The 25,552-nt window shown below is 40.9% G+C and overlaps 1 protein-coding gene and 1 long non-coding RNA gene across 3 annotated transcripts in view; one reads left to right on the top strand and one right to left on the bottom strand.

The window, feature by feature from the left end:
• klhl32 (kelch-like family member 32) overlaps positions 1 to 25,552 on the bottom strand; it is a 37,528-nt gene that overhangs the window by 4,500 nt on the left and 7,476 nt on the right. For both annotated transcript variants that reach the window (XM_038712152.1, XM_038712151.1), the window contains exons 4-8: positions 21,829 to 21,936; positions 17,394 to 17,492; positions 14,402 to 14,617; positions 11,307 to 12,033; positions 11,061 to 11,119 (exon numbers count right to left, since the gene is read on the bottom strand). In XM_038712152.1, the coding sequence (XP_038568080.1) occupies positions 11,061 to 11,119; positions 11,307 to 12,033; positions 14,402 to 14,617; positions 17,394 to 17,492; positions 21,829 to 21,936 (1,209 nt within the window). The remainder of the gene's footprint in view (positions 1 to 11,060; positions 11,120 to 11,306; positions 12,034 to 14,401; positions 14,618 to 17,393; positions 17,493 to 21,828; positions 21,937 to 25,552) is intronic.
• LOC119898043 lies at positions 1,172 to 6,457 on the top strand. Its single transcript, XR_005443474.1, has 3 exons — positions 1,172 to 1,529; positions 1,969 to 2,043; positions 5,994 to 6,457. It is a non-coding gene; the product is annotated as an uncharacterized LOC119898043 (long non-coding RNA).

Genomic DNA, 25,552 nt, shown 5'->3' on the forward strand with positions numbered 1-25,552 from the left:
TGTGTGTGTGTGTTTGATTGAGGCAGAGAATGAGAGTGTGTGTGTGTGTGTGTGTGTGTGCGTGTGTGTGTGTGTGTCTGCTGGGAGCTGACGGGTGGCCATCTGTTGAGGGTAGAGTGGGTGGGGGGTTGCTATTGCTCTGGCAGGTGAATGCAGATTCATGGTGAATACCAATGAGACTCTCTCCCTCTCTCTTTCACTCGCATCCTTGTTCCCCCGTTTCCACGCCAACATGTACAAACACAGGCCCATATGGATACCCACCTTACACATAAACACTCTGCATACCTCCATACTATATACAGCCTCACCAAGAACCAGGGCTCTTTAACAGCCGGCTCATGAGCATACACGAACAGGAGCCACAGCTAACTACATTCCACTACAGTTAGCTGTGTGTGAGTATTGCAAATAGAGAAATTATATGTTATTAAATTCATTGTCATCCATGATGCACTATAAAACTGCAACAAAATAGATGTAAGTGTATGATTGTTCACTTAGTATTTAGGATAAAAGGTTGCAATCAATATTGGGAGGATTTCCATTAAAGGACCGGTACCAGTGTTTTAGTATTAAATAACTGCAAATTACAAATACAATGCTTTACTGCTGATTATATTCTAAAGTAAGCTGGAGAGTTTTTCTTATGTATTTTTCACATTTTCCACAATGCCATTGGTTTCCGCTAATTTCCATATGGGGTGAAAATCAATTAGCAGACTCTTCCATCCATCACATAACGTCTGCATTAGTTTTCTGATAAACACCGTCACTGAAGCATTGATGAAGTTTAATATGGAAGCGTATATGGAAGAGTATAGGGGACTAATTTCAAATTATCATGCAAACATGAAAATGAAAATGTAATCCCACAATAACATCATCATTTTCCACATATGTGTGTTATTTAGGTAAAAATGAAAATGAAAATGCAAACATACAATTTTCATTATCACATACTTGGGTGGGCATTCTAGGACCATATTAAAATGAAAATGGAAACAGCATTTGACATTGCATTTTCAACGGCTTAACCTGCTCTAAAGTGGACTTCAAATGCAATGAGTGAAACAGCGCCCCCAGTCTATTGCATTTACATGTGCATGTCCTCATGGTCCTTTTAGGTCAAAATTAAAATTAAAATGCCTTTTTCTAACTATGTGAAAATGAAAATAAGATCAGCATTTGACGTTGCATTTTCAAAGACTTAGTCTGCTCTATAGTGGACTTTATTCAAATGCAATGAGTGAAACAGCGCCCCCCAGTCTATTGTATTGCATTTACATTTACAAGCAGCTTTCCAAGGGACACAATGCAAATGAAAATTCAATCCGTCAGTCCTCTCATCAAGGCGAGTCCTCAGTTAAGACGTCCCTTCCTTTTCAGTTGGAAGGCCACTTCAGGTTCTCATGGTTCAGTTGTGTATCTACCATTACACAACACTAGGCAGTAATTTCACAACCAAATGAAATCTATCGACCGAACAGCTCAAGGATGGATCTATACCAACTTCAAACTTGGAACCTGTAAGTTTTGCCATTTTTATGTTGCTTTTGTATTGTTTGTTTTTTTGAACACTTGCCTGTTGAACTTGGCATTAGCACGTTCTGCAGCTAATGTGGCTAACTGTAACATCAAGCTGTTTCTGGCGTGTATTGTGACAATAAGACCACACGCCTCGCCTGTATGTGCGTCTGTTGCTGCAGTAGCCTATGTAAGTTTACCTGATAGATGCATGGCACGTGCAAAAAACGTTAACTTGCTTATACCCAAAAGCTGTAACATCACATTATTGCAATACTAGTATTAGTGACAATACCACAGCTCTGTTACAGTTAATGTTATAGGAACAGTCAGCCTGTCTGTCATATCAACTACATAGCAGTTACAGCTATAAAAATTGCAAAAACATTGCCATAACTACACACTTTAGATGATATTGAACTTGTTAAGTGTTTCCTGCAGACAGGCCAGCAGAGGTGTTTCCTGCCAGGCTAACAGAAGACAATCAGAGGACTCCTCACTCCTCCTCAATTACAGGTTTGTACTTAGCTGTTAAACTCATGTTAATGCTGCTATTAACAGTTTGTTTTTGTTGTTTCTCTGTGTATGTTTCTGTAATATAAAGTAGACGTTATTTCCCTCTTTTACCATAAGAGGGAGTATACTGTTTAGTGAGTCATTTTAGGAGCCTGCAACACTAGTGCTTTGCTGTAACGTGAGTCTGAACAGACCATGTGCTAGTAACAATCTACCGTCCGATCTGCTTGTGTATGTTGCAGGTAATCAGACATAATATATCTAAGTAGGGTACGCTAGAAGTGGATGTAAACAGTCATGGTAGAGTGGTAAAGTTGGCCATTCATTTCCACTGAGCATGGCTGTGTCTGAAATCCCGCTCATTCACTACTCCCTACCACCTATGTAGGGAGTTGTATGTAGAGGACTATACAGTGAGCTCACTCTCATTGTTAAAACAACACTTTCGGACACTACTCCGATTGTTATTTCGCGCTGTTAATTACGCCATTACAGTCAGGCAATCAGTTTTTTTTTTTCAGGACAATGCATGATGGTATATAGGGCTTGGTTAGTGACCATCGGTTGTACACTACTTTTCAAAATGCATTCACTACATACACTGAGTGGAGTATTTAGGGAATAATAATAATCACTATACATTGAGACAGCATTACAAAATGGCGAGCTCACTATATAGTCCACTATATAGTGAGTAATGGGTGATTTCGGACACAGCACATGTTTCGGCGGAAGTGTAGTTGTTGTTCTTGTTAGCGATGTTAACCGAGCAGCTAAGCTAACTGTTGCCATGACATTGAGACCTTGTGGTGATACCTTTTTATATACAGTCTATGGGTGATACATGTAAGAAATTGTGTCTGACTGTACATGCAGCTGTATATTATATAGCTGTATATTATATATGATTTAGAATAATAAGTTGAGAAATGGGTCTGTTCTTAATTGTTGACAGTTGTAAAAAGTCTTTAATGTTCTCCACTTGTTATCCTGTAGTTACACATAATGTTAATGGTGTGGGCTGTACCCACTGTTATCCCATGCGCTATAATCACACAGTAACCATGAGATGTGTGCTGTTCTCCCATTCTTCCTCTGTATCAACACGTAAACAACAAGGCATGCAAGGGGGAATATAAAAGGAATTAATTTTATTATTTGGGGATTTTCTTTGTTTTCCTCTGACATATATTGTTATGTTCTCCGTATGCCTCCTCCTCTGTCTTCTGTGCAAGACACAGTAGTACAGTAACTAGCCTACATTAAATAATTTCGACTGGTTAAGTGCAGTAAAGTTAACTAAATTGACTCCATTACCACACATAAAACACGGCTTAATAGCAATCACATTTAACAGAATCATAAAATTCTTCTTAACTGTCAAGATTAGTTTATTTGTTTTGGAGTTCTCAGAAACAACAGCTCACTTTCCTGCAGTTCTGTGTCTATGTAAGTCGCTAAGTGAAAACTCTGTAGGTAAGAGCGTCCACATGAAAAAGAAAGAAGACATGGCTGGTAGTATTGTCTTCTAGAGTTGCTAAACACTTCAGCGCACTGAAGGAAGCCATCTGACTGTGTGTGGAGCAAGCTTTTTGATGTGTGCAGGTAGAGTAGGCCTAGAGCTCTCCCGTCTTACTGGTCCACCAATAGGGGAGAAGTTCACCCCTTGAGACACAGCCCCTCCTCATTTACATAATGAGGCAGAAATGGATAGAGAAATGTAAAAAGGACACGCAGAAATAAATACCATTGGGGAAATAAATAGGATAGAAAATGCAAAGGAAGAATAAACAGGCAAAAATATTTCAAACACACATAAATTTTAAAAATAAGTAATTAACAAATAAAGTTGAAGATTATAACAGACAATAAATAAATAAGGTAATTATTACAAAGGTGAATAAGTAAAGAAGCTAATTAAAAGAGATACATTTATGTCTCATTGTATAATTTAATTACTGCCTTCATTGATTTATCTACTTTATTTTTTGTGCATCAGATGCTAATTTATTAATTGAGCATTTATTTATTTATGTATTTATTTCTGAATTTGTCAGGATCAGTCCTCCATACAGGTTAAGCCTTTGAAAATGAAATGTAAAATTCTGTTTCCATTTTCATTTAAAAAGTATGCGATAATGAAAATTAAAATTGGATGATTGCATTTTCATATAAATTTTTACCTAAATAATACATACATATGTGGAAAATGATAATGTTATTGTGGGATTATATTTTCATGTTTGCATGATAGTTTGAAATTAGCTATCTGTACATTGTTGACAAAAAAAGCAGCGGAAGAATTACCAGATTAAAGAAACATAAGTAACAGTAGAAAGCAGTGGTTGATAGTAACTAAGTACATTTACTTTACTTAAATACAAATGAGAGGTAATTGTACTTTACTTGAGTTTTTTATTTTCACACCACTTTCTACCTCTACTCCACTACATATTGAACTTTTTACTTAACTACATTTATCTGACAGCTGTAGTAACTAGTTACTTTTCAAATTGAGCTTTTTGCACACAAAACATCCATCCATCCATCGTCAACCGCTTATCCTGTGTACAGAGTCGCGGGGCACACAAAACATATGAAGACTTAATACAACATGATGTTTTCTTATAAATGAAACTAAACCGTTTATACAAATATAGCTACTACATTCATTGATTGACAGAAATTTAATTGGCAACTATTTTGATTAAATTGTTGAAGACATTTTTCATGTAAAACCTTCCATGGTTCTACCTTTTGATAATTGTATTATTATGTATTTTTCACTGTGTCAATCACTGTGAGGTTTTGGTGTCACTTTGGGCTCTGGGCAACTGTGACAACATTTATCAATATTTTTTTAAATATTTACAACCGATTCATGGAGAACGTTCCCAGCGGATTGATCCATTATCAAAAAGCCATTAATCTCAACAACTACAAAAGTTAAATCCTGCTTTAACATTAATGCATGTGTAATAATAATCTAATGATATAATATATATATTAGTATAGCAGTCACGGCAGACATTTTTCATTCTGCATTGAATACTTTTACTTGTAATACTTTAAGTACATTTTCCTGATTATACTTATATACTTTTACTTAAGTAACATTTTCAATGCAATACTGTTTTCAAGTGTGTGACTACTGACTGTACAGAACTGAATTAGCGTGGGAATTTCTGGCACATATTCACCTACTTGCAATGTGCAAGGAGAAGGGAAAGCTATGGTGTTTATTTCTGGTCATAAGTTGTGAGCGTGTAAAACATGCTCGCGATAAAGTACTCACGCACAAATTCAAGTCTACATGACTTTTGACAATTTGGGGGCGGAAACCAAGGAGGGCACTGACCCTTTTATGATTGGTCACTTTCAACGTGATCACAACCAGAGCTGTTAAGTAAGAGAGTTACGACACTCCCATTGTCGGAACTGTGGATTGCGTAAGTGGCACGTGTCACAGGGCAGCCGATAGTTACAAACACTGAATAGTTCTGAAAACATCTTGATCTATCATTGTCATGTCTCTTGGGGAAAACCGCAAGCAAGATATATTGTTATATAATTAAGTTTCTTAAAGAAACTGATTTAGATAAAATAATTTTTCTGTTTTGTTTATTTATTTTACTGCTTAATCTCTCGTTCCACACTCCAGTTGGTGGCGGTAATGCTGGTTTGCCCACCGCCAATAAACACAAAAGAAGTTCCAGCGCTGTATCTAATTAATTTTTGTTATGTCCGACCAACCTATGCTCGCTGGTAAGTTGATGAAATACATTTTTAGACATTTTAACCCATTAATTGACCTCTTATGAATTTAGTCAATAGCGGTATTTTATGTAGCTGGCTTTAGTTCATCGGCTGATAAGATCAGCAGCACAAAAAGCAAGTAACGTTATAACTGCAGCAGATAGATAACGACTTAATCTGTTTTTCTGTTCAAGAGGCTGACATGAAACCATCTGAGACTTACTATAATGAGTGAGCAAGCCAGTGATCCACAAAGGATTCAAATATCAACGAGGTATGTCCCTGTCAGAAACAGCTCTCCATGTTGAATCAGTGCCTCTGAACAGCAAAAACAGAATATTTTAACCTTCACGAAGGTAGGATTATTGCAGGACTGCATTAGTTTTAGCTTGGTGTACCTAATAAACTGGCAGCTGTATCTGCTTATAGGCCCCATAGAAACATACCAAACTTGTATATTTAAGAGTAAGTTAGTGGAGTGCAAATACCATATCCAGCCAACAATAACTAGGACAAGCTTTCTTTCACAATATGAATATAGTGACATAAGACATACAAATAATTTGAGCTTCGGAGGCATTTACACATCCTTTCAGCTGCTGTTCTTACTGTGTTGAATGCTCTTAGTGGCCTTAATAGGTGCACCTTTACATTGTAATGCAGTTCAATACAACAGCTGTGCCACAATTTAATTAAATGTTTTATACTGAGGTTAAAATTATAGGGTGTTTTACTGAACTACATTGTGTTGGATATGAGGATTGTTTTTGTCCTCCCTATTTACATAATGTACATTACAGGGCCAGAATATCAGAAACTCCTCTAAATATAATGCAGCTCATTACAACATCAAAGGACTTGTCTTACAACTTTTAGTCCACTGAAATAACATAAAAAAAGTTTATAGTTACATAATATAACATTCTTTACTGGGGCACGGAACCAAATAACCGAAATCATGCCAATGTCCAGATACAACTGGACTTAACTGTGTACTCTCACTCCTGTAATCTCAACCTCATGAAATTATTTGGGAAACATTGGCTTTCCATGTATATTATAATTATTATTAATATTATAATATTAAAATCCATGTCTTTAATGTATTAACCTTGTATTATCGTGTATTAACACTGTTTCATCTTTCTTCTCCCTGTTCTTTCCAGCAGCACCAGGCTCGTGTCTCCTCAAGACCTGGTCTCATCTGGGGCCTATGACCTGGTCTGCTTCTGACAGTAGACTGTCCTCAAAAAAAAAAATAAACAACCTCACTTATCCTCTCCCTGTAGATAATATATAATAAAGTGTTTTGTTGAATGCAATTGGTTGCCTTATATATTTGACACTATGTGAAATGTGTCTTAACACAACAGTACATTAGGACATGTGATATACAATAGACTAATTATATATATTCTGCATATACAGTACATTCTGTGCATGTATTTGTGTGTTCTGAGGTATAGTTTAGCCTGTGTTTCGGGAAGGATATAGGGGTAACATTACACTAGCCATTTTAAAATAAATTACCAAGCAGTAATTATATGGATTGTATTTAGGAACAGAGTAATTCACTCTGTAGTCTAACCATCTCTGCAGTTGCATTTAAAAAGATAACACTGTTAATGCTGTCTCTCTGTCCCTCCAAAGAAAAAAAATCTCTACTGGAAGTACAGTTAACGTAGTAATCAATGTACATTATATGAAAAGTGCTGCAAATATAGACTGCTGTTAATTGTCACACAGATCTTCAACAGATCACTGGAGCTGTGTGAAGTCCCCTCCTGCTTCAAACGCTCCACAATCATCCCGGTCCCCAAAAAACCCTCTTTCTCTGGACTAAAAGACTACAGGCCTGTCGCCCTGACATCTGTAGTCATGAAGTCCTTTGAAAGACTGGTGTTGGCCCACCTGAAGGACATTACAGGCTCCTTGCTGGACCCCCTGAAGTTTGCCTACAGGGCTAACAGGTCAGTGGATGATGCAGTCAACTTGGGATTGCATTACATCCTGCAACATCTCGACTCTCGACGAAAGGAAGTTTTTCCTTGCCTCTGTCGCCTAGTGCTTTCTCTTGGTGGGAATTGTTGGGCTTCTGTAAATAACATCATAGAGTACAGTCTAGACCTGCTCTTTTATGAAAAGCGCTGTGAGATAACTGTTGTTGTGACTTGGCGCTATATAAATAAAATTGATTTGAATTGAATTGAATTGACTCTCCAGGGACATATGCTAGGATCCTGTTCGTGGACTTCAGCTCTGCGTTCGACACCATCATCCCGGACATCCTCAGCACCAAACTCACCCAGCTCACTGTGCCAGCCTCCACCTGTCAGTGGATCACAAAATTCCTGGCTGACAGGGGTCAGCAGGTGAGACTGGGGAACATCACATCCAGCACACGGACTATTAGCACTGGCACCCCCCAGGGCTGTGTGCTCTCCCCACTGCTCTTCTCCCTCTACACCAACGACTGCACCTCAGGAGACCCATCTGTCAAACTCCTGAAGTTCGCTGGCGACACAATGGTCATCGGCCTCATCCAGGATGGTGATGAGTCGGCCTACAGACGAGAGGTTGATCAGCTGGCTCTCTGGTGCAGCCAGAACAACCTGGAGCGTAACACGCTCAAATCTGTGGAGATGATCGTGGACTTCAGGAGGAAGTCCACGATGCCCCCCATCACCATACTCAACAGCCCTGTGTCTGCTGTGGAATCCTTCAGGTTTCTGGGATCCACTATTTCCCAGGACCTGAAGTGGGAGTCCAACATGGACACCGTCATCAAGAAGGCCTAGCAGAGGATGTACTTCCTGCACCAGCTCAGGAAGCTCAACCTGCCTAAGGACCTGCTGATCCACTTTTACACAGCCATCATCCAGTCTGTCCTCTGCTCATCCATCACTGTCTGGTTTGGATCTGCCACCAAAAAGGACAGGAGCAGACTACAACGGACAGTCAGGACTGCAGAAAAGATCATCGGTGCCAACCTGCCCTCCATTCAGGAGTTATACATTTCCAGAGTCAGGAAACGGGCAGGAAACATCACTGCAGATCCATCTCACCCCGGACACAGTCTGTTCCAGCTTCTCCCCTCTTGTAGGCGCTACAGAGCACTGTACACCAACAGACTTAGGAACAGTTTATTCCCACAAGCCATCACTCTGATGAACAGCTAATTTATGACTCATGGTGTCAGGAACACTTCTTGTGCAATAACCCAGTAACTCTGCCTCTAATCAGCCACCTGTTTACTAGCTAACATTTATTATTTATTCACCATTCTCTATTTCAGTGCTGTTCATACTGTTATATTGTAGATACTGTATACCAAATCCACCTACCTCAAGTCATTACTCCTGCACAAAATATTTATAATAATACTTATTTATTCCAGCATCCTTTGCATTATGCTTCATTGCACTGTGTACATGTATGCATGTATATGTACGTGTACATCACATCCTCCTCCAACATGTACATACTCCTGCATCCTTTGCACTCTGCTCACTGCACTATTTGTCAATATGTCTATATTGTTTTTGTTCATAGTGTGTATATTTGTGTTGTCTACACTGTCGTCTGTCTGATTTTATTTTATTTTTACTATTGTGATTTTGTATTTTTGTATGAGTAAGCACATCATGAGCAATGTACAATCCAGAGTCAAATTCCATAACGTGCAATAAAGCTGATTGTGATTCTAATGTGTTGTAACGTCACACCTCTTCCCTACAAAATTAAACACAAAACGGATAATACTGCTTCCCCGACTCCCCAGAAGAAATGGTATCATATGCAAGTATAGGGATAGTAATCAAAACACATTATGCCTTAATATTTATCCGAAAACTGCTGCAAATATAGTCGCTGCTGGTGTCTGTCCCACCTGAAACCATTCAAAGTGGTTGACAGTGCGGATTGGTTGGAATTACCATGGAGCATGTGATCATGTGGCTGCGAGATCAAAGAGTGTCGTAGCTCTCTTATTTTAGGGCTCTGGTTGTGATCTCATTGAAAGTGACCAATCATAAGAGGGTCAGTGCCCTCCTTGGTTTCCAAACTGTCCCCCAAACTGTCAAAAGTCATGTAGATTCGAGCCAGCAGAAATCAGCTCAGCGAGCAGAAATCCAGTGCGCGCGAGCAGGATTCCACTGTGCAAGTTCTCCTTTGAGAGCATGCCAGGCGCTCGTTCGCAGCTACCTGTACAACTCTCGGTTGTTGAATTTGTGCGCGAGTACTTTATCGTGTGCGCAGGAAGGTTAATTTTTGCACATGTGGAGTAACATAATTTGCTCGCCAGCATGTTTCATACGCTCACAACCTATGACCAAAAATAAACGCCATATAAAGCAAGGCTTGCAGTACTGAGAACATCAGACCAACATGTTTGTAGTACACCCTGGTGACCGGTTTGTCTGTTGCCAGTTTGCACGCTTGTTATACATTCCACGGGACAATTTAAGTGGATTGCTGTGCTGCTTCCGACTGTAGACCCCAATCATGGCCACAAGCGGAAACACGTTGGTCTGACAGTAAACTTCTTAATTTTCTTTATAAGTGTTGCTGTAGTTTTATGTACAGAGCCTTTATGTAGAACTGAATGAAACTGGAGTGGAGGAAAATAAAAATAAAAGTAAGCCTCTCTGCCCACGTGGTAGCAGTGCAGTCACAGATGTATGAAGAGAACTGGATACAAAGCTGGAGATGGGGCCTCGTTCATTCCTATGAAAGCTGCTCAGTGGCTCATTCAGCCAAAAAAGTTAAACTTTCTTGTATAAAATGATTTAATCATGTGGCTCTTATAGACTTTACAAATGTTATCAGACCGAATTGATCAAATTCTAATAGTGAAATGAGTCATTTCGCAGGGGATGTGAAATGGATCAACCGTTTCACAGCTGCTTCTTTCACAATGTAAGTCTATGTGGAAAAGTCTTTTGGGGCCAGTGCGCATCATGTAACCTGGAAGTAGTTATTCCACGGTTTGGCAACAACACTGACAATTACAGTTACTGCTGATATGGCAAACGTGTTAGCAAACAGTTATCTCTATACATCCAGCAGACATGTTACAGTATTCACATTCATTCATAGTCATTTTTTCAGGCCACCTAGCGAATGTAAGTCTTAATATTCACTCTGTTTTGTCTGTCTGTCTATTGATCTTTTTTTCACTGGAAACAGCTGCCTGCTGCTACAAAATCACCAATATGGCCTCTCTAAAAGTGTAGGATCATCACTCATCACTTTACAGTTACCTGGTCTGGATCATACACCATCAGTCGATTCTGGTACTGAGCTGTGTTTGTCACCCCACCTGTAACACAAAGGAATAACACTGTTAGCTTTTATCATAGAGCAGAAGATTGTGGTACAAATGTGCATACTAGTGTGTATCTGTGTAGCTGTGTCCGTGCATGCATATTCATGTGTAGAATCAAGGCAAATGTAATGCATGTGTGCAGACTGAGTATCTTGAGTACGTTGTCCGTATGACTGTTTACCTGAGACCCAAAGCAGATTGTCAGCCACACAGCCGGCGTGGCAGGACAATGAGTGGTCGAAGGGTTGGACAAACACCCACTTGTTCCTCTTGGGACAGTAGCGCTCCACAGAGGGCAGCACTTGCCTCAGCTCGTTCCTGCCCCCCACTGCGTACAGGTACTGACCCAGAGCACCCAGGACAAAGTGTTCCCTGCAGGCCTTCATGGGGGCAATCTCAGTCCAACAGTTGCCCCTGGGGTCGTACCGACAAGCAGTTCTCACCGCACATGTCCTCCCTGTGGCATGCTCCCCTTCCCCACCCACGACAAATAGGAAGTTCCCCATTACGGCCACACAGTGGTGGCTTCGCCCAGTGGGCATGGGCGCCAGCTCGCTCCAGTTCGACCCACCTGCGACACGTACATGTTCCTGTGCAGCCGGGTTGAAGTACCGCAGCTCCCTGACTCTGCTCACCTCCCGCTTCCGCCCGCCAATTATGTAGAGGGTGAGCGACTGGAAGCGAGGCCTGGTGCGGGCTGACTGGTGGAGGGGCTGGGCGAAGGTGGCACGGTGGTAGTCCAGGGCCTCCTCCACAAGGGCGGCGGCAGTAGGGCTGGACTGGACCAAAGAGTAGCTACGGGAAAGGTGGTGCAGCGTGGGGACATCCATCAAGCCATAGCGGACATGTTGGAGTAGATCCTCGGTGTATTGGTAGCGGCAGTCGTGTTCCAGCCACAGAACGACCAGCTAGAGGCAGAGCGAGTAGAGAAGAATGGTATCAACTGAGTTATGGACTGTATCAAGAGTCGTTTCCACCTTCACAAAAAGAAAATAAAGTTAAATATGTCTGTTATATAATTCGAAATCTGTTTTACACTTTGGGCCCAGTTCAATCATTAGGTGGTAATAACACGTTTGCTTAGCAGGTCTTTATTTAAAAAAAAGAGTGACTACAATTTTTTAGCAAATGCTAATAACATTTTTGATATACAATTTGATATATATAAATGCTATATCAAAATGATTGTTTCACATACAAGAGGTTTAGAACAGCGAGAAGGGAGAAGAGGAAGTAAGAGACAGCATGAAGTCAGTATGAAAAGAATGAAAGATTAGAGGATGAGAAAAAAGAGAATCTGAGAAATAAAATTGTACAGGACTGCTAATCACGGTTGTTTTTCTAGCCACCTATAGGCTATTATGGCAAGACCGAGGCAAGCCAGCACTGTATCCATACTTGCCAACACACACACACAAGTACTTATTCATCAGCAGCATTCAATATACAGGCCTCAAATATCCACAGGCACCCTCCTTTGTTTAATGCAGGCGGACTGGGTAGCAGAGAATGGATTTAATTGAACTTGAGAGCAGCGGAAGGTTATTTAGCTGCAACGAGGTGTGAATGTGGGCGAGATGACTGGAGATCACTGAAACCATTATCAGTAAAACAAAGTGTTTTTTCACGTAATCTGTGTAGAGACAGAGAACTTAGTACAGCAAAATGAAAGGGGGGGGGGGGGCAATGGAGACTGGCAACGTGTTGTTTTCAGACAAGGATGACCACGGACAAAATTCACAGTACCACACCAGAAATCAAAACACAGCATTTGGTGTATGATGTATCAGTGTGTAGTGAACAGCTTTACCTCCTTTATTTCCTCTTCAATCCACTCTAAAGTTGTGAAAATGCACCAAACATGCAAGTCAGGATTGTCTTTTTGTGGTATCTGTGCCACTCTCCCGTCTCTACCTCCCTTCCTCTATCGCTCACCCCGCCTCTCTCCTCCTCATTGCTCTGAAGTGACAGTATGTGTGTGTGTGTGTGGCTGTGTGTGGGTGTGTGTGTGAGCGTGTGCACAACGGCAGCTGACTGTGAAGGTCACGCCGCATCACACAACTTCCTCAGGGCACAGAATAAATCAACTCCTTCTCCCTCCTTCCCCTCCGCACTGAAAGAGAAAGTGCGGAGAGTATGTGTGTGTGTCTGTGTGTGTGCCTGTGTGTGTGAAAAGGAGAGAGTGAGACCACAAAAGAGAGGGAGAGAGAAGGAGTGAGGCAAGGGGAGGGAGGGGAAGTTACAAAAAGGCAGAGCAAAGGATGGCAAGAAAGAAGACAGAAGGGGAAAAAAAACAAAGCCAGAGAAAATGTGATTTCCAGAGCGTGAGAGACTCTAAGAAAACTCTGAGTGACAATGATTGACGGCCAAGCTATATCAGTCCGGCAGTGGCGTACACCCCCTACCCCCCCACCCCTTCGGACGACGGCCCCCGCTCGCAGTTCGCTTCCGTCTGATGCCCAAATTAACCTTCTGGGCGAAGTGAAGGAGGCCCAAAGCAGCCTAATCAGAGGCTGATTATGGCGGCGGCGGCTGGCTAAAGGGTCAGGGTAATTGTGCCATCAGAGGCCTGATTGTTTTCAATCAGACGGGCGGCCGAGTGACAGCTGGGGGATTGGGGCCCTGATGGAGCCGCGGTGGGCCTAATCAGAGAAGAGAAGGGGAGAAAGAAAGGGAGGGAGAGAGATCGGCGGGGGAGGGCGGGAGGGGGGAGGCTGATTGGTGCAAATGAACAGTCAAAACAGTAAGTCCCCACCCCGCACTGCCGCTTCACTCCACAATCCTGGCAGTTCATAACACACACACACACACACACACACACACACACACACACACACACACACACACACACACACACACACACAAATACACAGATGCACGCTCACATGGATGCATGGACTGGTGAACATAATGCATGTGTCTATATAAACAAACACTATGAGATGCAGCTGGCAGTGTTTACTTCGTACTACTGTATGCATTGTGTCATGCATTTCTGCATCTGTCTATGTGTGTGTGTGCATGTGATAAAAATACACTTAAAGAATAGTTTGGTGCCAAGAGCAATTTGTTTGCGTCTGCTTGCATGGAAAACCCATGAACACATCCACACACACACACACACACACACACACACACACACACACACAAGAGCGTAGGTTTGTTTTGTTAACATCGGTAGGGACAATTTAAAAATGTTCAAATGCGATGGGGTGCGATTTGTTTCTAATAAAATAAAATATGCAAACCTACACACACACACACACTTTCTAGTACCTTCCATATCTCCTCCTCGCTCAGGGAGGTGAGGCGGTCGCTCTTCAGCACCTCCCTGAGGAGGCGGTAGGGCAGCTGCAGGGCCTCGTCCTGCCTGCTCTGGTTCAGTTCAGACAGATGCTCCACCAGGAAGCCCACCACAGCCTCCTCTAAGGCGGGGAGATGGAACAGGTCGGCCACACGGTACAGCTCCAGGTAGTTCACGCTGCTCAGTTCCTGCAGGGTGAATACATAAACATACAAACGACTGCGTGTACTCACCATCAGTGTTTTTTCAGTACTAACAAACAGCAAAAGATGACATCTCTTATATATTTATTTATGACTTTATGCTTGCCATTATTTTATAAGAATATGTCACTATGTATACATATAAAAGCAACACATATACAGTATGTATACATTAACTGTGGGATGATTACAATTTCATGGTTAAATGTCAACATTACAGATGCCAGCAGAAAAAAGGAGTGTAAAGGGAGTCAGTAAAAGAAATCAGATTAGTGGAATAAGACTGCCATCTTCTGGCTGTCCTTCAGCACACACACCAGCTAGTACAAGCCCTTCAAGTACTGTTCAACCTGTAAAAATAATTCCGGATCAACACCAGGGTGATTAAAGTAGATATTTTTTGTACTGAATTTCAGTACATTTTAGTGTTACTAGTTCAGTACTACTGCTATTTTACAGACCAAGTGTGTCGTGTGTATTTTAAAACAAATGAGATCAAAGGTCTTCATTAAATATTAGAATTATGATTATACTAACAACAGCAACTATGATGCACACAAACATAACAGTCAATATGTGCTATCAGAATAATTAGGACTAAAGTAAGGACTTCCAGTTCTACACAGAGCAAGTGTAGTATCGATCAGTTATTCAATATTCAATTAACTGAATTCTGCACATCAATACCCACCATAACCGAGGTGGATGATCCTGACTGAATGATATCGGATTTCAGTTGAATCAATTTGTGCAGTGTGTATTGGAAAATCAACGTTGCTGGCCTGGTCTTGCCTTCCACTATGCACTCTCACCACATACCAAATAAAACAGACATGTGTTCTACAAACAAGGATGTTAGCAACTCAATGACTTACTCTGTATTGTTTATAGTGGTATGGGCTGGCCACTACAAATCAATAGAGATGAGTGTTTTGCCACCACCAGATGGCACATTTGAGCTACGTTTGCAATTATGATGTAACTAAAAAACTAGATGTTAAAATACAGTATAAAAAGATGATTGGACACAGCAAGGATTTGAGATGTAGATGAAATAGTATATGTAATTAGTACTGTAGAGTATGTCTTTTTTTTATTAAGTTACTATAGAACCACTGCAAAAGCATGAATTCCAGGGAAAAATATAACGCTGTGTATGAAATATTTGTGATTCTGCTCTGCAACAACCTCAACCTGATTTGTCTTTATCTACAGCAGCTTTTGGCTGTGTACTCAGAGGACAGCAGGCTGACTTAGTTTGCCTCTGTTCCAACAGATCCATCTTGGTCTAGGTGATAAAATACACAATATAAGCAACGGGGTGGCCCAGTTCTGGAAGAGATCTGGTCTCAGGCACTTAGTTGACAAGTATCTACCCCAGTGAAGTGTCATTGAGCAATATATTGTATCTGCACAGTGCCTCGAGGGCTTCTGCTCTCTAGCTGACGCTGACCATCACTTGTTTAGTACATGAATTACTTTTGAAATCAAACTTTGCAGTGATGCAAGCTTGAAGGAATGGTTCAACATTTGGGAGCTACACTTTTTTTTGCAGAGATTTACATGCGAAGATCAGTACCACTCCCTCATTTCTGTATCCTAAATATGAAGCTAAAGCCAGGAGACAGTTAGCTCAGCTTAGCATGAAGACTCGAAACCGGAACAACTAGTCTGTCTCTGCCAAGAGGTCAAAATCCACCGACCAGCTCACAAATTAATGTTTTTTTTGTTTAATATATACAAAAAGAAGTGACTGTACCGAGGCAAGAAATAATCAATCACATAACACCCCCTTAAACAATCTTGCGGTTTTTACACTTAGGTTTCTGTACATATTAAACATATCAGATTTAACACGTTAATTATTGAAGTTTAGATGGCTGGTGGGCAGATGTTGTTAACTCTGGACAGAGGCAGGCTAGCTGTTTTCCCCTGTTTCTAGTCTTTGTACTAAGCTAACTGTCTCTTGGCTTCATATTTAGCATACACATATGAGAGTGGCATCAATCGTCTCATCTAACTCTTTGAAATAAAGTGAACATGTGTAGTTACCAAAATGTTGAACAATTCCTTTATTAATGTTACTGTTGCCCCTAATAGCACAAGCCGCATTTGTTGCTGCTTTTTATAGGGAAATTTGAAAGGGAGGATCATAAGAAGCATGTTTGACTTAAGTGACAGTAGGTGGTCAAAAGACGGAGGAACAATGTAATGTTGGTACATGTGACAACCTGATGGTGGTGGCTCTTTTCTTTTACTAGTGTTTTACTCCATTGCTGGTTAAAAGATGAGAAGCCATGTCAATATTTTTCTCATAAAAATTAAGCAGCAAGTATCAATATATTCACTATAATCCCTTTGTGAAATTACAGGACATAATTTTCCACAACAAAGATGGAGCACTTAAAATCCTGGTCCATGCTGCTCTGTCTAAAGGGGAATACTTCTGGTTTCTAGTGTAGTTCAGACTTGGATTCTGATATTAACACATTAAACGTCATAATGTAAAAGCTATTTCACTTCAAGTGGCCCATTTGTACATTTCTTTGATATTTCCTGCAGACAGGATCAAATCACCCGACTGTTCCTGAGGGAACACACCTCTCAAAACTCCATGATATTACAGGATTTCCATTAACCTGATGGGAGCTCTGTGGTGTGAAGCGCTTATACCTCTGATTCATCTTATTATGTCTCATGCTCACACACAAGAGGACAATGGTGTATGTGTGTGTGTGTGTGTGTGTGTGTGTGTGTGTACCTGGATGAGGTAGTGGGAGCAGAGGCTGAGGAGTTCCAGCAGCTGAAGGTGGCTGCCTGCAGACAGGACATCCTGGATCACCGCCGGCTCCAGCAGGATCTTACCAGAGGAGATAAACAAGGTCATTAGGTTTCTTTTTTTTTATGCTTCAGTTTCACTGCAGTTGGGTTGCAGTTGGTTATCAGACTCACTGACCACTTCCTATGATAGTTAAGCATACTAGCTGTTTTTTTTAAATAAATTTTTTATAACATTTGTATTACCTTACCTTGTATTATCATGTGAATTAAGATGGTGAACATGGAAAACATTTTACTGGCTAGTATAACCTCAAAGAGCACCTAGCATGGATGTAGGCTCTCATTCTTATTTATTCACTATAAGCAATATCAGTTAGTAGCAGGTCATTATTCCTGTTTGGCTCACCCTGGCACTGTGATTTGAGCTGACATGGTTAACTGGCAACTGTACTGATGATTAATTAATATTTTATTTCCATCATTTCACAAGCAACATATGCCAAACATTATTAGGTTCCAGTTTTTCAAATGTGAGTATATGTTGCTTTTCTTTGTCATATTCGATGATCTGACATTTTAAAGACAAAACGATTTGTTGAAGCCCTATTATCGGCTGACTAAGGCCAGTCATTGACCACTACAGCACAATGTCTATAAGCATGAAGTATATGTTTATGGGCTATGTTAAAAGACATCAATACGTTTTGAAAAAGGTGAAAAACAAGGTAATAACGTTTTGTTTTTTCCCCGGTTAATTATCACTAATAGTGTGTTCTGAAAAAAGGTATGTGGAATGTTTGCATGTAAGGGTTGAGTCATTAACATATACTGTGTGACCTGAGTCCAAAACCAGACAGTATACTATATCTAATTTCATTATCCATCTTTCCTTTTTTGTTATTGGTTGATTTTAGTCAAGAATGACTGAGAATTGTGTCTGTATTCCAGGTTATTAAATATGTTTTAGATGGTGAGGTAGAGACAGGGAAAGTGAGTGTGACAGATTGCACAGCATAACAAGAATTGCTCTACCAATGTCCTTGATTCACCATTATCATCCTCCCAGCAAAGCAACATATTCAGGCAGTTATTACAGTCTTGATTCCGCCAAAATGCTTCCTGTTGAACTAAATGAACAGCAGCAGAAATTATCCGCTGAAAGCATCCTTCTGTTTCCTTCATAATACCCACCCATATGCAACATAAAGCTCTGTAACGCAGCCAGTTCACATTGCTAGGCTCTCAGGAGCAGAGCCAGGTATTATGTTCTTTTTTTGTGTCTATTCTCAGCACACTTACAGAACCACATGGAGTTAAATATTCCATTAATCATTGGAATAATAGCCCAATCAGACTATAAATGTCCCATGTTACCTCTCACACAGTGGACTCACCCACTCCAAATGAAATTTGCTTTGGTTTTAAAGGGCAGGAACAAACCTTTGATAATCCATTCAACAGCACTGTCCTACATAGCCACAGAGGCGTGACTGCATCAGTAGTCGAAGTGAGAAAAAAATGACTTCATCATTTGTCTCCTGCGCCTCTCACTGCTGTGGATACAGTAGTGGGCTGAACATTGTTAAGCGGCACTCATGGGTATCATATTTTGCTAAAGCCTATTCATTATTTATGATTTTTGAAAAGAAAAGCCAGTTTGTGTTTTTCATCTTGACAACAAATTTGAACAGAAATGTCCCACTCTGCCAGTGCATGTTTGCCAATTTATTGTTGCTGATGTGAAAAACATTTTAGAATTTGTTATCAGTTACGCTTTGCTGTGCTATTTTAACCACTTTAACATTCATGTAAACAGTTCATTGAAAATCGTCTAGCTTTTGTTTATGATACAATATTTTCCCTGTAACTAAAGTCACGTAGAACAAATCCCAGCAAGCTTTGCTGATAAGTATTTTTTCCCTCTGCAATTAGCTGCATCTGTACATTTCCATTTATCACAGAATGGTTTCCTGCCAGGCATGGGCAGTGGTCCAGTTAACCACCAGCACAATCTATGGGCTTCCATAAGCTTACCACATTAAGATAGAGAGCAGTAAAAAGTGGTTATTTACTTCCATTTCTAGTATCTGTATGCACTGAGTACAACAACTTAAATCTTTGATCACCATTCACATAAAAACTCAACTCGAAGCTACACAACTATTTTAAATATCACCACTACTTTTGATTTGATGAGTATAAGCGGAGGTCCACAGGTGATCAAAAACAACAAACACTCTTTTTTTCTCCGCCCTCTTTTTGACGCAATTAGCATCCTGGCAGCAGCAGCAGCAATGAAGGCAACCCAAAATAATAACTGTAATACTGTAAGTGAACGCTCTCCTCTCCACTCCAGAGGCCCACTACAGTTAGAGCACTTCAACCTCACACAGGAGAAGTCAGTTTTATAACAAGGTGGCTGGTTCAGTGTGGGAGTACAGTGAGCTCTTGTGTAAACCGACATTTATTGCACTTGTTACTTGCAAGCCTTCACCCGGAGGAGAAGGTAAAATGAAAGGAGATGCTTGTGTGGCAGAATATAAATGTCTTCTACCCTGTAGCTGACCCATGTATAGGCTCACTTCACTTTTCAGCTCAGAACAACAGAATTGTCTGAGAAATGTCATGTCTGTGTTTAACACAACTTTGGCAACACTGCAGGATGTTTCAAGTGTTTTATTGATTGAGATATCCACAGCAGTCTTGGAATGCAGCAAAAAATTTCATTCAAGTGACTAACTGCCTGTGGCAGCATGTCTCCTCACTCACCCTGCTGGCCTATGACATGTGGCCAAAGGATTTTTAGTAGGTCATTATTTACGTTGTGGGGATAAGCATATTGCCCTCATCTCATCTGCTATCATCTCCTCTGGGCAGACAGGAGCTGAGCCAACCTAAGCAGGGCGGCTTGCAAGCCTGCTGTTGACCTACTTACACTGCCCAGCCGACTCACTCTTTGCTCATTTCCACTGTTAAAATAAAATTAGGAGTAATTGCAAAGTCCATGGCTTCTCAGTGTACTGCATAAGCCGCTAGGCTGCTTATTGGATCGAGCATCGCTGACACTAACAAGGTCAAGGAGGGTTATTAGAAATGATCGCACACTTATTCTTTGCTGCTGGGGTGAGAAGGCAAGGACAGTGAGCTCACTCACATGACTATGTCACTGCTTTAGTATGGACATGTAACACTGCGCTCTTTATTCACGCTTTCTTGAATTAAATTCTTTCTTCAGATCTTAGATAATGTTTAGCAGTGTGACAACAGAGAACAGAGTGATACAACACCTGCACACTCCTGGATAATACTGTAACCAAAGGCATGCTGCAGTGGAAGCGTCTGCTGCTGAGATTAAAGTGGTAATCTGCAAATGCCCTGTTTTGATTTATTTTGGTGACATATTTGGCAATGGTGAAAAGTAACAACTGTGCAAGTACAACTCTAAAGTATTCATACTTTACTCCAGTATTAAAATTTGTTACTTTGGACTTATTCAACTGCATTTTAAAGGGAAATGCTGCACTTTCCATTGTACTAGTGCAATCTCCAGTTACTAGTTACTTGCAGATAGAGTTTTTACATGCAAACATTTGGTCTGGTTATAAAATATAATGAACTTGTTTGTAAATTAAACTACTCAACTATATGTAAAGTTGTTCAAATCAGACCCCTTGAACCACCAACAAAAACTCTGCTTACACATGAATGCATACATGATAACTGAATATTAAGAAGGAAAGGTCTAGTACAGATAGCATGTTTCTCAGGGGCTGATGTTAGCTTGCTTTGGAGTGTGTGGTTGTGGGGCCAACTCAACCAAACAACAGTTACACCTTATTGAAACAACTTCTTTTTTTGTCAAGTCAGGTCAAAGATACATGTGCGGAAATGTTTCTGATGCCAGAGGGGTTGCTTATCATGACCTATTTGTAAGACTGCTTATCAAGCCAGCTGGGCCGGCCACTGTAAGGCAGCCTAAGCAGGTTAGCAGCCAAGTATCTGCTACAGTATTTGCTTGGGAAAGGATAGGACTCAAGGACAGTTTAAATGTACATTAGGCCATAGTTAGAGAACGGGTTGCTGTGGCCCAGTAACTACATGGCCTAATGATTGATTGGTCAATAATTTTGCTGATTGTACTTTTGTACCTTGCTTTCTAAATTTTTTGAATGCATGACCTTTATTTGGAATAGACTGTTTTACTTTGTGTTATTTCTACTTTTACTAAAGTAAAGGATCTGAATAATTCTTTCACCACTGCTGTTGAGAGATTTTTCTCCGGTTTTTGTGACAGCACTTCCCAACTATCGCCTCCCAATTAAGCAGTGTGATTTTCTGTAGGTGACATTTAAGTTTCTGTGTGCAAAGCTCTTCTCTGTGTCTGTTTAGCTGAGGTGGCGATTGCTCAGACTCACCTGTCCAGTGTAGGCGAAGTCCAAAGCGTGCTTCAGCCCAATGCTGGTCACTCCCTGCAGAGTCACTTCGTCTGCCTCACTCTCCACCATGCACAAGCTGAACATAGCCTGATGACACATACACGGAGGTTAGCTGAGGGAACACCACATCATAGATATTTTATCTTGCATTTTCTGACTTTTACGGAAGAAATGAGAGGCAAGTGAGATTTTTTTGTTTCTGGTGATCCATTTTCTGATTCTAATCTAAATTGTTTTTTCTCCTGTGTTTATGAGTGAAGAAAAAAAAAACTATCTGTGAAATCAGGTGCCTCTTGTGGCCAAATGAGTGTTACAACAACTGAAACAATTATTTTTAAAAATTCACCTGTTTCACAGAAAAAAGGACATTGATGGCTTCCACTCCTCCAATGTAGACTCTGTAGATTGATGATATTATATACTGTATGTAAATTGTTGTACCATTAAAGGACTGAACGGTTTTGTATGTGTATGTGCTGATAAAACATCATCATAGTTAATCAAAACCTGCCATCTACAACATCCTGGAGCCCTTCTTTATTGATTTACCTGCCTTGGCACTGGAGTATTATATAGCACAGTCAGTACTTTCTGTTAAACAGCTTCTCCGTGTTTCTCTCGTCCTGTCACGCACATACACAGTCACACATGTGCACGCCACAGTTCATGTGAAATCAAAGCAGCGGATGCAGCCTCTGCAGTCTGGCCCTGCTGTGTGTGAGTCCAGCTTGCTGCTTGCTAATCAAAGCTATTGACTGGTGTCACACCATGAGGGGATGACAGAGCCATTGATCGGGGCCAACCAGCAGAGCGCAGCAGTGCAGAGGGGAGGAGTGAGAAAACGGTGATTGGTCAAATGTGGCCGCGATGAAGATTTTACGGTTATAGTTTATATTTTTCTTCTGGATTGTAATGGGATAAACAGACACCATATATTGCATTTGAAATGTAAATCCAATTGCTGTAGACAATTTCTGTTCCCACAGTTTCCTTGCCTCAGGATAGTGATCTAGCTAACTTGCAATTTCACATATCTTTAAATCACAGTAGCAGTTTGCAGCACAGTCATTCTGCACGATCTGTACGTATAAGTGCATTACAAGCTTCAAAGGCCCTCAGGCTGGCCAGTCAGTGTTGCATCTCTTTGCGTCACGAAAACTCAAATCCCAAAACTCAGCCAATTCTGACTGATTCATAGCACCCATGAACTTTAACCAGGCACCCCTCCTCTTGCTAATGACCCCTCTGTGATTGTGAGGGTGATGTGAGAGACAGGGTTGACTTGAGGCCATGCTGAGTTTTAACCAAGGCCTGCACATGTCTCCTCAGAGCTCAGCCTTGTTGATTCACCACTGCGCTAATTAAAAATCCACTGGTCCACTGAGCACAGGAAGGCCTTTGGCTTAACTTGGGGAGCGATGGTGGCTAAGCTGTGGTCAGTGTGTGCCTGAGTGTAAAACATAGAAAGTTGAATGGACACGTAAGCAGAATGCAAAAGGGAGACAACATTTGGTAGTGAAACTCCCTGCGCTTTGCATATTTGCTTCCGTGTTAGTGTGTGTTTTCCGGCGAGCAGAGAGGTTGAGATAGGGCACCCCGAGAGTGTTCTCAGAGCCGTTCGCCTCCAGCATGAATGCTCCTGACCTTGGTGGAGGAGCTGAGGGAGAGCTGGTGGTGACGGATGGCTCCTCTGACTTGGGTTATAGATCCAGCGCAGAGACACACTGAGCCACAGAGTCCCGCTCACTGCTGTCCTTTAACATGATGCTGCAGTGGGGGTGCAGCGCTGCAGTAAGCCTGACCTGCCGGCAGAATTTATGTGTGTCTGCTTGTTGTGATCATATCAGAGAGGACTTGTGACTCTTTCATGCACTCAGTGAAATATTACAATATCAGTGAGCTTGTTGTCAAGTCTGAGTGAAATATTAGCTTCTCTCTAAGGGCCTGTGGCTACATTTACAGGCAGGCAAAGGCAGATAAATCATAAGTGATTACATGGAAAACTCTTACTATGCCCAAGGCTCAGCTGCTATTTTTGAAGACCAGTGCAGATATCAGTGGTGTCTGACTAAGGATGTTGCTAGTATTTTATAAGGGCTCAGGGTGTATCACTGAATTTTCCCTTTGAAAAAGCAGAAAACTTGTGAACCCTGTCTGGACAGTGAAACACACAACACCTTTCAAAGATAATACTAGCTGTACTGATAATATTCTGATATGTTTGTTTGTGGTCTGATGAAAATGTTGCATTAATTAGTTCAAGTACCCTGTTCCTAAAACATGGCTAAACCATTGTTATCAGGCTGAAAGTGTGACGTTGTCTTGAATAACAGTGCCCTCTTATTTTAAATGCAGGCAGCACGAGTAGAAAGAAGAAACAGCAGTCAGCCCTCACTATGATTGGCTGAGTGCTGATCATATGACAGCACTTAAATGAAATATTTGTTTCATTACAGTGGGTGGTATTATTGTGTTTTATATTGTGCTCCATTTCCATTGTTGTTTACGAGTAGAATAACAAGTTAATTAAGTTGGACCATAAGTGATGTGTGCAAAATTAGTGTGTTCAGTGGATTAGAAGCCTGGTACTAGTGAACTTTGTGTTTGTTCTACACCTGGGATGTCCATAATATAAAATGCTTGCCAGTCACAATAGCTTATCTTACAAATAATCTACTAAATGAAACTCTGCCAAACTCTCTTATAAAGCAGATTACTACCAAATGTCACACACGCCATGTTTTTTCTGGTCCCAATGGTCTGATAACTTCTCGTTTTAAAACCATAATAACATCAACATTATTAATCGTCCCACTAAGAAAAGGAACCACTTCTATCTGAAAACAACTTTTAGGTATGGGGTTCTCCCCAAAAAGTTCATGAACTGTGGACACGCTTGCAATGACAACAGCTCCAGAAATAAACTGAAAAATCCAGGCTTGTGTCAACTCATCAACAATCAAATCAAGCTAACTCAGCTACGCACATAGGGAATACAGGGGCCTGTTGTTTCCATAGGCTACTTGTGTATTCTTGTCTGTTTCTATATAGTATATAAATGCATCGCTCTCTAATGTTTTTTTTTTATTTTTAAATGCTGCATGAAAGCTAAGATTTTTGTACTTGCAAATATCTGGAAGGAAAATCCACTAAATGTCAACTTAGGAGCAATGCATTGAGTGTAGTACTGAATGTCTTTCACTGGCAGATTACTGAGGTGAGTGTAATACAGAACACTGTACACCAAATTTCCCCTCGTGGATGGATTTCACATTATCATATCAAGCTATATTGGAAGGCACAGAGGAGTGATCAGCTACAAGTCACGTGGTCAAAATACTGTACAGTTCATCTTATACACTGACTTCATAAAGAGGTTAAAGCAATAACAGAGTCCTGTGTAGTACAGGTTGTACACACAGCCTGAAATGTTTCTTAGAGACAATAATAGATTTAGAGTTCTGTCCTGACACCCAGGGCTAGCAGACTTTATTTTTTAGTATTACAAATGAAGCAAGGAGAGATCCAGTGTGTGTGTGTGTGTGCGTGTGGGCGGTCTAGCTGAGGGTGCCGTGTGATGCTGGTGTGACTGATTTGGCTGTATCTCCCCGAGCTACCCAGGCATCTTAGTAATGTGACAGCATCGGAAGAGGCAGGTGACACATTCAGAACGAGTCGCAGGTAAACAACTCGCCCTTGTCCA

The sequence above is a fragment of the Micropterus salmoides genome, unplaced genomic scaffold, assembly GCF_014851395.1.
Source record: "Micropterus salmoides isolate LMB-PRFRI ecotype aquatic unplaced genomic scaffold, ASM1485139v1 Ms_hic_scaffold_11, whole genome shotgun sequence".
In the NCBI taxonomy this organism is placed as follows: domain Eukaryota; kingdom Metazoa; phylum Chordata; class Actinopteri; order Centrarchiformes; family Centrarchidae; genus Micropterus; species Micropterus salmoides.